The 13,577-nt window shown below is 41.6% G+C and overlaps 1 protein-coding gene across 4 annotated transcripts in view; it reads right to left on the bottom strand.

The window, feature by feature from the left end:
- unc5cb (unc-5 netrin receptor Cb) overlaps positions 1-13,577 on the bottom strand; it is a 105,608-nt gene that overhangs the window by 33,110 nt on the left and 58,921 nt on the right. For all 4 annotated transcript variants that reach the window (XM_029444219.1, XM_029444220.1, XM_029444223.1 and 1 more), the window contains exons 2-3: positions 12,662-12,892; positions 4,965-5,108 (exon numbers count right to left, since the gene is read on the bottom strand). In XM_029444219.1, coding sequence (XP_029300079.1) covers positions 4,965-5,108; positions 12,662-12,892 — 375 coding nt within the window. The remainder of the gene's footprint in view (positions 1-4,964; positions 5,109-12,661; positions 12,893-13,577) is intronic.

Genomic DNA, 13,577 nt, shown 5'->3' with positions numbered 1-13,577 from the left:
ATGCTGAGTCAATCAATAATATAGTATTAGTATTCTAACAATAAATCATCAAGAGAACAAAGCCGGGTGTGTATTTAAATGTTGGAAACAGTAAATGAGATGTATGCTTTGTTTCTCACTCCGTCTCCCCTTCAGCTACACAGATAAACTTGGCTGAAGAAGATGGAGGGAAGATAAAGAGAAGGTGATTCGCTCGCCCACCAATGAAAAACCAATATTGTTGTGGTGTGAGAGCGCTGATGGAGTAGTGCAGGGCAGGGAGAGTGCAGCTGACAGGGCAGGATTACTGGAGGTGTCATGCTAGACTGGAACCCCAAGCCCATTAGACATATATCATAACCTGCTGCACAGTCTGAGAGGAGCAGCGGGCATCATACACAACAACAGAGGGGAGGGGGAGGAGGAGGAAAAGAGAGAGAGAGAGAGAGAGAGAGAGAGAGAGAGAGAGAGAGAGAGAGAGAGAGAGAGAGAGAGAGGGGGACTTAATGGGGAGTTACAGCGCTATATGGGAACTTTGGAGTTACTGAAGCATCAAATCTACAATCAAACTCCACTGATACTATTTCCACAGCCTTCACATTGTTCCTGGCAAACACACTTTTTGGATTTTTAACTGACGCATTCAATCTAAAGCAGTAACCACATCCACCACAGCGTGCTCTCAAATAACATGTTTTATTTGTTTTAATATACAACAATTCTACAGAATCTGGCATCGACTGAACTCTGCAACTCTGCCACCGTTTAAAATCAGACCCATCCTGCTTACAAAGACTGAAGAGGGAGACAAACTAAGCAGGAGAAATGTACATGTTTAAATAGTGAGATACAGCTCTAATAAAACATTAAAAAGGCTGTAGCAGTAAAATAAGTGTTGAGAGTCTAATTTCTGAGTTTCTGATAAGAACTGATTTCTATCTGCACCCACTTAATGACAGCGCTTCAGAGATTCAATCTGCGGGAAAGATATGGCAATTCTTCTTCACAGAACGCTCGTAATAGGTTGCTATTGACATTGTGTGCCAACATAAAACAATAGATTTATTATATTAGATCGCTCTACAATAGTAGATTGGTTTTAAATTCATGCAAGTATACGGTAGACTGAAAGCACCTTCAGATGTGCAGTGACACAGATTGTATGGCATCATTTGTACTTCAGAAATCAAAGCAGACTGCACGTAATAAGACTAATGCTCTTGGGTACGACTGGAATACAGTACAGTATTAAAATCTATCATAGTAAATAACTGTTCTTCAATGTCTCTAGGGAGATTATGTGTATGTGTATGTGTATGAATGGATATAGTAAGGACAGAGCATTCTCCCTATCGTATCTTGTAGGCATCACAACATCCAATAAAAAGAGACTTAAAACCTAACGCCTGGTGAAGATAGGCGTTCAATTTACTGATTTCATCACTAGCTTTCTTTTTTTTGTTCAATAGGGATTATATGAGGAGACATTATACTCAAATAGAGACATTTCACTGCTCAGCAAAGTGTTCCACATCCCCTTCAGGAGAAACTAGATCATGTTCTTATTACAGAATACATCATCGGGCTACACCCGGAGGCCCCAAAGAATACCTATAGTCGTTTTAAAAGTTCATTTTTTATTTGAAATGAACCTTTAAAATAACATATTCAATGAGATCCCTTGTCCCAATCCAACCTGTGAGTATGCATGTCTTCAGGGGAATATGCCATAACTCCACACATTTGAATGTTTTATAAAACCTGAAAGTATAAGTGTTGAATTGAAAGCAATTTCTGTAAAAGTCTGGTATGAAATTAAAAAAAAGAGGGAATGACTGGAGGGGCATATTCTGGGACTTGGCTTTATGAAATTTGATCCAAGGACAAACAGTTTGTTTTTCTTAAGATGGAGAGGAAAGGTAAGGAAAGGGTAGGAGGTAGCAAAACTATGTCTCAAAGGGGTCGTTTGATGTGGTAAGAGTTATTCCACTGTTGCTCTGATGTCAGAACTACGACGTAGAGATGGATACTAGTTCAAACTGCCTTCCGAAAGATAAAAGAAGACATAGTCACAGTGTGACAGGGGAGGAGGAGAAGCAGGCACAAGTTCTACTACATCGGGACACACTTCATCATATGCAGTACCATATGCACTACAGCCAAATCCAATAAATAAAATGTGATTCCTCCATATAAAGCTACTTGAGATCATGCAAGTCTTCACTGGGTACTGGCCCGGATGCTCGGGGTGAAGTATTGCAGCATGACATTTGGTGCTTTAAAATGACCATAATGCCTTGCAGCCACTTTACTGGTGGTGGTGTACATACTGTAGCATGTACCATAGCAGGTTGTGGTTTGGCCGACATGTTTTACAATGGAAGATAGTGTGTTTTAGAGCCACATGACTTCCTCAAATTTAGCAAAAAGAGAACACACAATGTTTATGTACATGCAGAGGAACAAAACAATTCTAAATAATACTAATAATACATCTGTTTGGGTAGTTGAATTTAGTTTTTTTGTTGCCAGAAAACCCACAGTCTTATTTAGCCTGAATTACATTTTTAGTATTAATGGCAGCGTTTGTGAGTTAATGTGAAAGATTCATGCTTTTATTACTCGTTCTTCTTTGAGCAGAACAACTACATCTTGTTACACTTAAATTAAACAGCCAGTGCTTGTATTATTTCCATCACCATGTGCAAACCTTTGCCATTACTCTCGATGAAACACAGCGAGTAGCATGCAAGTGATTATTTTTTGCACTGTATGTTTTATTGGATCCCTCCTTTTCCTCACTTCTTGTAACCCTGAACGGTACTGCGGGACACTAAAGGGTGTGGGACAAGCTGAGTCGACATTCCTGTGGGAGTCGCACCGTTCCCTCCTCAGCAGACGAGCGCTCTCAGCCTCGCTCGCCCTCAGAAAGATGCACATATGACAACCATTACTTTAAGTGGATATGTTTGGCTACTTGTCATAATAAATTACACCAGCCTTACACTTCAGAAACGTCCTCGCTTAGTAAATCATTAGGTACTGCTGCAAACCTAGATTAGGAATGACCATGAAGACTACTAAGTTTCAGGTTTAAATCATTAGTAAAGTCACTAGCAATAAAGTTGAGGGTTTACTATGTTGTACTCGTTAAATTAAAAGGCCACAAACAAACAGGAAAATCAATTTCCAGCGTCCTCAGTAAACATTACCCTCCGACAATCTTTTGAAAAGCATTTCAGTTGATTTGATTCACTTATTTAATTTGCTTCCGTGCACATGCTTTTATTGCCTCTCTTTGGCAAGCAATCACTGCACCCCAACTATGGAGGCCAATCAAAATACTTTTGTAGAGGTCACAAGAAGAAAAGGCAATCACGGGGGAATTTACACATTCTCTCTTCGTCCAAACAAACAGGCACACACAAACTCTGATAATACTTTTAGCCAGACCAGCCTTTTTGCAATTCTGAAAGCCAGTTTTTCAACACAACAACCTCTTAACTTGCCAACGCTGGCTCTGACTCACAGTCTGATTAAACTGTATATGTTTAGATGATGGGAGAGGAGAGGAAAACAAGCCCAGTTTCCATTAGCCTAACGGAATAGACAAGAAGCATGCCTGAGGAGAGAGCACAGTAGAGGAGCTAATCCATTCAGCAGAAGCTAATGGGAGGGGAAGAGGGGTCCATTGTGATTTGAGGGATAGGTTAGTGCTGGAAGGCTGCTCATCATGGGTGATTATAGGAGGTGGAGCAGCGGGAGTGGGCTCGGCGGGAGACTGGGAGGCATGATTCTGATTCACCAGGCTAGTATAATACAAGCAGTAATGAGAAGAGCTGGTGCTAGTAGTGTTAGCAAAAGAGGGAATACACTGAATTCAAAAGAGAAGTTGCACAGAAAACAGGGGTAAACTGTGAGAGAGTGAGAGTTAGAGAGACAGCGATACAATAATGCAGAGAAAGAAAAGGAGAATTAGGTGAGATGGGACAGGTGTATGATTTCTAACTGTAAATGGACCGTGGATTTTGACTGCGTACTGAGCTACTCTGCTGTATTGTAAAGTGAAAATCATTTTGACAGTGGCACTGATTTGCCAGCCAAACATTAAGTGATATCCCTATCAAAACCCTATCCAGCAACGATAACAATATATGTGATGCAGACTACGACACACGCTGCAAGTGGGTGTTGCATTTCTTTTTGTTTGTTTGCCACAAAAAAGGACATGTCAGTCACAATGCCTTGAAATGCCTTAGACAGGAGTTGAAAGTGTGATGATCTAGCTGATACTATAAAAGAAGTCCCTTCAGGTGGAATTTTTTTGACAACATTGTGTAAGCAGTTGTGTTATGTAATGGGTGTTGTGTTGCAGAAGCATCGCCTTGATGTCACAACTATAACTACAACTTTCCTCACCGTGTCCTCTGGGGTTTCATTACTTTTCAGATTTTGATTGGCAGATCCTTTGGGAAATGGTAAAAAAATGAGCCCAAACTTTAGAGGCAACAAAATGTTCCTCATTACTTTGGGGAACAATTGTGGTATGCATTTAAGTAGGGGGACAAACGCGCAGGCAGAGAACAAATGAGGACCACCTACAGAAAAAATAGGGAACACTGGCATAAACATGTGCCGTCGCCTCTCTACTGTGTATACACTGCTGCTGCTCCCCCCCCCCCCGCCTTTCTTTGCACTGTTTCTCCAGGTTTATACTGTACACACGGAAACTGATTTGGATTCTGCTGGCTTTTTACCAACTCAAGTTCAAAGGGACACTTGAGTCCCATGTTAGTAAAAACCTTTTTTTCACTGCTTCCATCTCCAGAATCTGTAAATCTGTCAAGATACACAAGTCGGTCTGTGAGACGCATTTCCTTGGCAGCCAAGAGATTTTGTTTGGAGAGGAATACAAAGATGAGAGAGACGATAAAGACTGAATAAATGGGCTGAAGAGCCGGATGAAGGGAGGGGAGAATACTCACAAGCGATGCGGACATGGGATTTGCGGCTCTTGGTGGTCCCTGCAGAGCTCCAGGCCACACACTGACACCAGAAGTCCTCCGGCCCAAACAGCTCCTCCACCTGCTGCCGAGTGATCTCTATGCTGGCCTCTCTCACTACCAGGCCTGTGAGGATTGACAGAAAGTATTGAAAGGGAGGGAGATAAAGAAAAAGCATTAGCGCTTATCAACAGAGAAGAAAATGAGGAACTAAAAAAAGAGACCAAAATGAAACGGTTGATATCCCATACACCACCTTCACACAATACACACATTGAAATGTTGTATTCTCTCACCTGGGAGAGATCAATGCTCACGTCAATATTCGATCCCATCAAACGAATTGGAACAATTTACATCAGCCACATTACATGCATTGACATTGGGTATTTGTGTGTGTGTGCAAGTGTCAGTCTGGCTCACGGTGCCAGAACGCTGAGCTGTTTGGGTCCGGGCCCTGTGGGAGAGGATTCTAGGCGTCATGGCTACCACAATCCTGTTTGCTAACTCCTCTGATTACTGCTCATCTGGGTGCCAGGACCCAAACAAACAAATCATCCCCAAAACAAATGCCTCTGCCAACGGTTGCCCCTCTAGAGCAGATTACGCCGCAGCTACAGTGTGTGTACGTCGATCATAGGATGTTTATATGTATGGATTATGTGGTGCAAGTATTTCACTGAAGCGACAGATTCTTCGGATGCAATACCGTGCCTTACTCCAGCTCAGTCCGTCATCCTTGGTTGATTGAATGGGATATTTGTGATGACAATGATGGTATCATGAAGTCCTTGTAAAAATAGGAAATGTACATGTATATGTATGAGACAATTAACACATTGATTTACCTCGAGTATCTCAAAGTTATGTTTTCTGTTCGGCCCGGTTTTCAGAAAACTTGGTGGAAGTTTGTAGCGTGGGCCAACGAAGAAGACATTATATAGTGGAGCGGACTCAAATCATGGGGTGGAAACATTTATTCTTTTTTTTTACTTATGGAAACGGCCTTGGAGAAGGTCTGCGTTCTCATATATATCCCTAGAGATCTGCTGGCCTTCAGAAAACCTTCATTGCATGTTGTAAACACATTGTCGGACACATTGAATGAATAGTGCAACAGTTCTGCAGATTGTTTTTAGACAAACGTGCTGAGATCATGCTGTGTATATCTAATGCCACCTCATCCCCAAAGTGCTGCGCTTTTAGGTTTAAATGTGGGGGCTGTGAAGCTCACTGGAAAAAAAGTTAAATTGATGTCATTTTCCTGGAACTGTCATGCTCATGTACCTGATATCAATAATGTGAGAGTGGACTGCGACATTCAAATTATGCCCAGTTGCTACTGAAGGGCCTTTTTTTTGTGCCAAGGAAACATTCCTTATGCCATTACCAGCAGGAAGGATGCATCCACAGATTTATGTTGTTTGTCTCTAGATCTTGTCATCCTGTATATCATTACCAACCACTATTTGTCAGACCGGGCAGCTTTTTTTTCCCTACTCTTTACTTCCCCAGTTTTTCATTGTTAGCTAAGATAATGCCAGACTCTGTGCATCTTCTGTTCCGGTTGTATTACATCCAATACAAAATGTAATGAGTTGTGCCCACTGTTCTTGTACTGAGCATAGTCAAAGAGCCTGCCTAAACTATTGACCATTTATTGCCATCTCTTACCACAAGACTGAGTCAGTCTGGAAGCCTTGAGTCATGGTCACGTGACTCACTAGTATGAACAATCTGTTTACATGAACAGGGATGTGTACATCTTATTATTGTTACAGATGTTATACTATATGTGTTTGCACATTCTAAATGCTAAAGTTAATTAAGTATATATATATATATATCACTCAACCCCATATGTCCTTAGGCCACACCAAGATTCAATAATGTATTTCCATACAGATGAGTTGCCTCAATGTGCTCATGCCAGAACAACACACAATCACAGCATGCTATTCAAGATGCATACAACATAACCCTCTCCCCATAAAACATTAGATACGTACATCTGTGGATGTAAGATATTGACAGGAAGAGGAAAGTCTAGTGCAAATTAACACATTAACTCATTCAAAAACAATGGTGAGGCTGGTGTCTCTTGAGGAGACCGAAATGAAAAGGGGTGCACAGAGTGCATGCCGATTCAAAAAAGGGGACAGTTGTGGAATTAATGATGTGGCAGTGATGTCGAAAGACCAGAAAACACCCTAATAAACTGGAGCTTGTGTAGTGTCTTAGTTAGTGGGCCAACGTTAACCATTCATTAGGTGTTGAAAGTTAGCTAGCCAACCATTCGACTCCCTCAAAGCCTTTATTTTCTCCACCAATTTATCATTACCTCCGCTAAGGAGGTCATGTTTTCGGCTAGATTCGTCTGTCCGTCAGTTTGTATCCCAGCAGGATTCTGGGAAAAACTATTGCTATCTATATTTTAGCTATCTTTAGCACACAACTGCAGCTAATACAATTAAGTTTGTTTGAATTAGGTGTGTCTTTTAGCAAGCATTTAAAGTAATACTGACTGTTGTTAGTGTTAAATTTAATACCTTAATAAAACATCATTGTTGTGATCAGCTGTGTTTTTTATGCTGACTTTACAACTATGCTTCTGTAAAAATGGCAAGCAAATAAACTATTCTTAGAGCTCTGTACTTTATATTTAACAAGATACCCTTCATGTTATGCGTTTACCTTTTTAACTGACCCGAGAGCTACAGTGTGTTGTTGATGTGACATCATTATGACGGTTCCTTGAAATTGTGTTACAGATCAGTGACTCATCGTGTCCTCATGTTCACTCAATAAGTAACTTAATCTTTGGCTGAAATACATAGTGATGACACTACCTGCTGAACTAGAGATTAAATTAACCTTTTTTGAAACACACTGTGAACCTCTCCCAGTAATCTAAACTTTAAATTGAAAAGATGGAATAAATCTATCAACAACATTCTGGCTATAATATATTTATCTTTTACTTTGATGTTAGGAAAAATGACAATTGCTATATTCCTTTAATTTCCCAAACATGTCAGTTTAGATTGCATGTTATAGATATTGCTGTGTAATACAAATCCTAATGAATACTTATTGAGATACAAGTGTTTGTTCTTTGTATGTGTATGTTAATAACCATTACCGTTATACTCTTTTTGCTGCATGACCACATAAAGGTTCAGGATCTGTTTTACAGTTCAAGTAGGTTTACACAGTAAGTGTCTGCATTTCTGGTTGAATGAAAAATGAGAGCGGATGGTTCTAAAATGAACATGCCATTTTACTTCAGGTTCAGTGCATTCACACAGCCTCCTTGTTCTGGCACACACACACACACACACCCAGCAGAATGACATCCGGCACACCAGCTTAGCTCTCATGTAAAATTTACACAGTGTGACGACAGGCAGGCGGGAGAAAAGCCGCATCTGTTGAGTGCACATTTGCTCCTACATGTATGTGTGTCCATATGCGTCCAAGGGTGTGCGCCTGTGGTAGTCTGTTACTGTATGCCAATGTGTCTGAGAATGTGTATTGTTAGTTTAAGAATGTCAAGGATGGATGTGACGGATGTGTGAACATTACACACAGAGTAGGAGAGGGAAAATCAATAGTGGAAACAATAAGAAGCTATGAATTCTCTGAGGGTGTAAAACACACGGCAGAATCAGTAAAAAAAGAAATTCAGTCTGTGCCGTCAGACTGTTTCTGAAGAAGCTTCTATGGTGGTGATTTATGTGTCTTATGTCGTTAGAATGAGCCCTCTGCACCGTAAGATAGCCTCGAATGAAGATGACGACTATAAGAGCAGACTTCATGACTTCATGGTTATTACTAAAGCAGGATTAAACTCTCCCTGACGTGTTGCACTTGAAACACATCGGAAAGGATCACTCTAGCAGAAGAGCGGGGCTCTGAAGTGAGTCTGCTAACCTCATCTAGTGACTTCATGTGTTTGCTCAGCTAGCAGCTCTTAGCACACTGTATAGCATTACAAGGATAACAACAAAACAGACACAGACTTCCACTCAATTTGCAACCAAGAGGGCCAACGCAAGTGTGGCTCATGTCAGGACCAGCGACGAGGGCCTACTTCACACGTCAATGTGGCCATTAGCAGAAATGATTGTACAATATGTCCCATTAATAGGCTGAAGTAGGCTCCTCATTGGAGATGATTCATTATTAATGTGGTCATTAAAGTGAGCTAGCCTAGCTCCTTAGTGTTAGCACTGGCTAGGATTATTGATCAGACCAGTCAGGCAGAAAAGGAGGCATTGGTCATTGAAGGAGAACTGAAGAAGTGTGTGGAGGGGGGGTGGGGGGATGAAGAGTACTCCTGTTTGATCTTCTAACTCATATCTCAGAGAGAGTGACAAGCTGTCTCCAGTGTATATTACTCTAGCTGGGTCTACTTATAATTAATTTGCTGCTCATTCGCTCAGATCAATGCTCCTTTTGCTCACAACAGACTCTGAACTGCCCTCAACACTGGGGAGGTAAGTGTTACCGTGTTCAGGTGTCAGCAGGGTGAGTCTCTGAAGCTAAATCATCACTGTGGAGAAGGCCATTTGTAAAAAAAAAAAGAAATTGCCTTCACTCTTTGTTCGTTTCTTTTCATTCTTGCCTCCTGCTAAGTCACATTCTGCGCATGTGATCTCAATCTATGGCTTCTTTTCATGGATCCTCATTATTTCACACAAAACTGCTCTCTGTTTATGTCGGAGTGGCTCATAGTCACATTTTCACACAAATAAATCTCGCCTTCCCTACTGCTCCCTAACTGAACTTTAAGAATACAACAACGTGCCTTAAAATAAGTACGTTTGGAAAAGTAGTCAGCATAAATAACTCAACTCACACAGGTCCCGAACAGCGATCTCCTGGGTGAAGGTAATGTCTTCCATCCACCCTACCCTCCCCTACGCCAAATGTGTCACTCTTTATACTAAGTCACTTGACTTCCTGGAGTACTTGCTCTGAACGTCTAATATTGCCCTGGATGGGTTTATATTGGGGCTAGTTGAAAGCCCAGTGGGTCTTTTACAGACACTAAAGGGTCCCTTGTGCAGCGGTATAAGACGTCAAGGGCTGTGACAAAGCGTCGGTATTTGATGACCTGGGTATGAGAACGGGCCGGTGTCACGTGCGCTACACAAGGCCCACTGCGTGTCACGTCCAATTAAAAAGCCTTTAGACAGGTGTATTACCCGAGGTCTCTTGAAAAGCCACAAGGGAGAGCTGCAGGTGAGTCGTTTCACGTTGTGAAGAACATTATTCACGGAACGGCTCTCATTGAATCAAGCCCCCTATTGCTGATTACATTGCAACTCCTAATGTCGCACAATATATGCTTTCAGCAGGAAGTTGTTTTAATGATCTTTGAAATTATTGTTAATTGCATCATACAGTGCCTATAAAAAATGTTCACCCCCTTTGGAAGATGTGTTGTATTATTGCGTTACAACATTGAATCAAAGCAGATTCAATGTGGCGTTACTGACACGAGTCAACAGAAGTTGAATATACAAAATACTTGTTTGATTAACTATTCGTCCCCTTCAAGTCAGCATTTAAATGCAGTATTAGTAGATATTTTTCACATTTGGACACTGCAAAAATGAGTATTAATGGTGTAGATTTTGCCATATTAAATCTACTTTGATTCAATGTTGCAAGTGAATAAAACATATTCACTTTGAAGGGGTGAACATGTTTTATTGGCACTGTATTTGACCCTTGAAGACACAACAATATGGTATAAAAAGGCACTTATTTGGGAGATTTAAACTCGAGAAACACATTCATTGCCCAACCCTACTGCTAAGCCTTTCAAGACCACTACTCTATTTCACGTGCCAAACACATGCGATACACGCAAACACACCGTTTTGTTTTTTGTCATATGAACATGTCAAACTGGATAAAGAAGCAATGGATGCAGCCTGTAGCCTCCCCCCCCCCCCCCTGCTCTCTCTCTCTCTCTCTCCCTCTCTCATTATCTCTCATTTCGTCTTATTTTCATAAGATCATGAGTCCTCGTTAACATGAAAGTGAAACATAGAGACAGGACGAGAGAAAGAGAGAAACACAGGGCGGGGGGGAGAGAGGATGGTAGAGAGGGAGAGATCCAATTTCTTCAAGCTACACTATCAGTTGTATTGACCAGGCTGGCCAGTTTCTATCGGTGCTTCTTTTCTGTCAATCTGGGGAAATCAGAGAGCAATGGAGTGGGTTTGAGAGGGGCTACACACATCCACTGGGCCCTAGTGGTGTTGTGTATGTGCGTGTGTGTGTGTGTGTGTGTGTGGTGGGGGGGCGCAAGGGCATAAATGAATGAATATCTGTGCAGTAAATAGCCTGTGGATATAGCTGTGTAGAGTGGGTGTTTGTGTGATGTGTGGCTTGTTTTCAATGTTGATGCTTTTAGCACAAAACCTTCTGACACAAAGGCTAAGAACCACTGATACCTTCACCCCTCTTCTTTGTCATAATCATAACCATGAAACACATCCTCAGATCTGTGTACTCTTCCTAAAGTACACCAGGTCAAAATGAAAGGATTTCAGGTTGGGATTCAGGTTGTTTTTTGAAAACTCCTTTTATATTTTTATATTTGTGCCTGCTACAACACTCTTCTTGTATCCGTGTATCTGCTTTCGTGTCTTGTACCTGCTCGCAACACTGCTGTGTTTTTCATATAGTTCAGTAAAAGAGCACTTGCAAAGTATTGTTATGAAACACCTTAGAACAAGTCCCTTATCCTCGAAGAGGGTATATAAGTATGTGCTTACTCGGCTAAACAGTTAAATGTAAGTGAAGGAGCAGCTGTCAGTGTGTCTGTGTGTGTGTGTGTGTGTGTGTGTGTGTGTGTGTGTGTGTGTGTGTGTGTGTGTGTGTGTGTGTGGCAAAACAATGGGATGAAAAGGGTAAATGCGATGTGATTGGTACCTGTGGGCGACAGAAAGAACTCAATTTCCAATACAGCAGCTGAATGCAGCCAATCAGTGCTCGGCTGTTGTGTGTAATGGCTCTGGTGCCTTCAGGGGCTGAATTGTGTTGAAAACAACCCTGCTGGAGCTTCACTACCTTTACTTCCTCAAGATGCATACAAACATAAACACACACCTAAAAAAAAAAGGCACACACACTTTAAGATGTGGTGCTAGTATGCTCATTGAGATGCTCTAAGCCTCTCCTGCAGATAAGCTGATCCCACTTGTTGATCAAATAAACTGGCCTGTAAGAGATAAGCATGTATTAATGTTTTGATGAACCCCACCTCCTAGAAAATATGATTATGCTACTAATTAGCTACCTGAATGATAATATCTGGCAACATTTTTGCCAGTCCAGGATGTGTGATGCACTTACTCTGCACAGAAGTCAGAAGGTGGAGCAAAGCAACGCATGCATCTCCTGTCATGAACATTTCAATATTATACCAATTACTTATTCTTTATCAAGCGCTTTGAGTTTCTAATAACATAAGCATACAAAATAATAATTATGTTTTAGTTGCCCCGAGTGGATATTGTAGGGAACACAAAAATAATACATTCACTTTAAAGTGTTTGCTGTGGTATTTCCACCATTAATTTTTCCTCTTTATGTTAATTAAAGAAAAACAATCTGTGCAGCATAATCACCAAAACACATTTCAAATGTGTTTCACTGACCCGAGTTCTCGTCAACCCGCTCCTCCACAGTGTGCTCCTTCTGGTGAACCCACTCGCTGTTGCACTTGAAGTAGATCTGGGTGGCGGGCGTGGCCTTGCAGTACAGGTTGACCGGCTTGTTCTTCACTATGTAGGCCTCCTCTGGCTCCATCAGAAACACAGGCAGCGGCTCAGGGGGGTCTGAAGGGAATGTCTCCGGCAGATCACCGAGACCAATGAAGTCATCGTCAACTGTTGAACAGAGAGATGGCAAGAAGATGGAGGGAGGGAGGAAGAGATGAAAGGAAAGATGAAGGGAGGGAGAAGTTGAGAACAGAGGCAGAGAGCCCCAGAAAGAGAGATAAGGGATGGGTTGGGAGAGAAAAGAAAGCAGACAAGAGACAGAGGGACAGTGTATTATAACCACAGTCTTTGCATGGGATTATCCATCCGCACAGCACACAGTGAAATCCCTATCATTTGATATTTTGGAATGTTTACACAAGTGCATTTTAGAGCGAAGGAAATTCTGGGATTCCTCTCAGGCAATAAGGCTGCATGGATTTACAGAAAGTGGGCCTTGCTTGGTCTAACCACAACCAGTTACTGCTGAGAAATGAGAGAGAGAGGCAGAGCCAATAATGAGAGGCAGAGTTCAGAGGTTGACTCTGAGGAACTGAAGTTATAAGCTGATCTCTCTCTCTGTCTCCCAGTTTCGCTCTTGCTCCCTCTTTTTTTCTTTGCTTTTGTCTCTCTCTCTCTCTCTCTCTCTCTCTCTCTCTCTCACAGACACACACACACATACACAGACACATGCACACATGTACACACACATGCAGCACATCTAATGACCTCAGGCTTTTGGCCCAGTTTGTGCCATTCCTCGGATACTTCTGCAGTAGACAGATACGCTTCCCTGTAATTACAACTCCCTTTC

This window comes from Cottoperca gobio, chromosome 12, assembly GCF_900634415.1.
Source record: "Cottoperca gobio chromosome 12, fCotGob3.1, whole genome shotgun sequence".
Classification (NCBI taxonomy): Eukaryota; Metazoa; Chordata; class Actinopteri; order Perciformes; family Bovichtidae; genus Cottoperca; species Cottoperca gobio.
The sequence above is the reverse complement of the archived record's forward strand: the minus strand, read 5'-3'. Positions and strand labels throughout refer to the sequence as shown.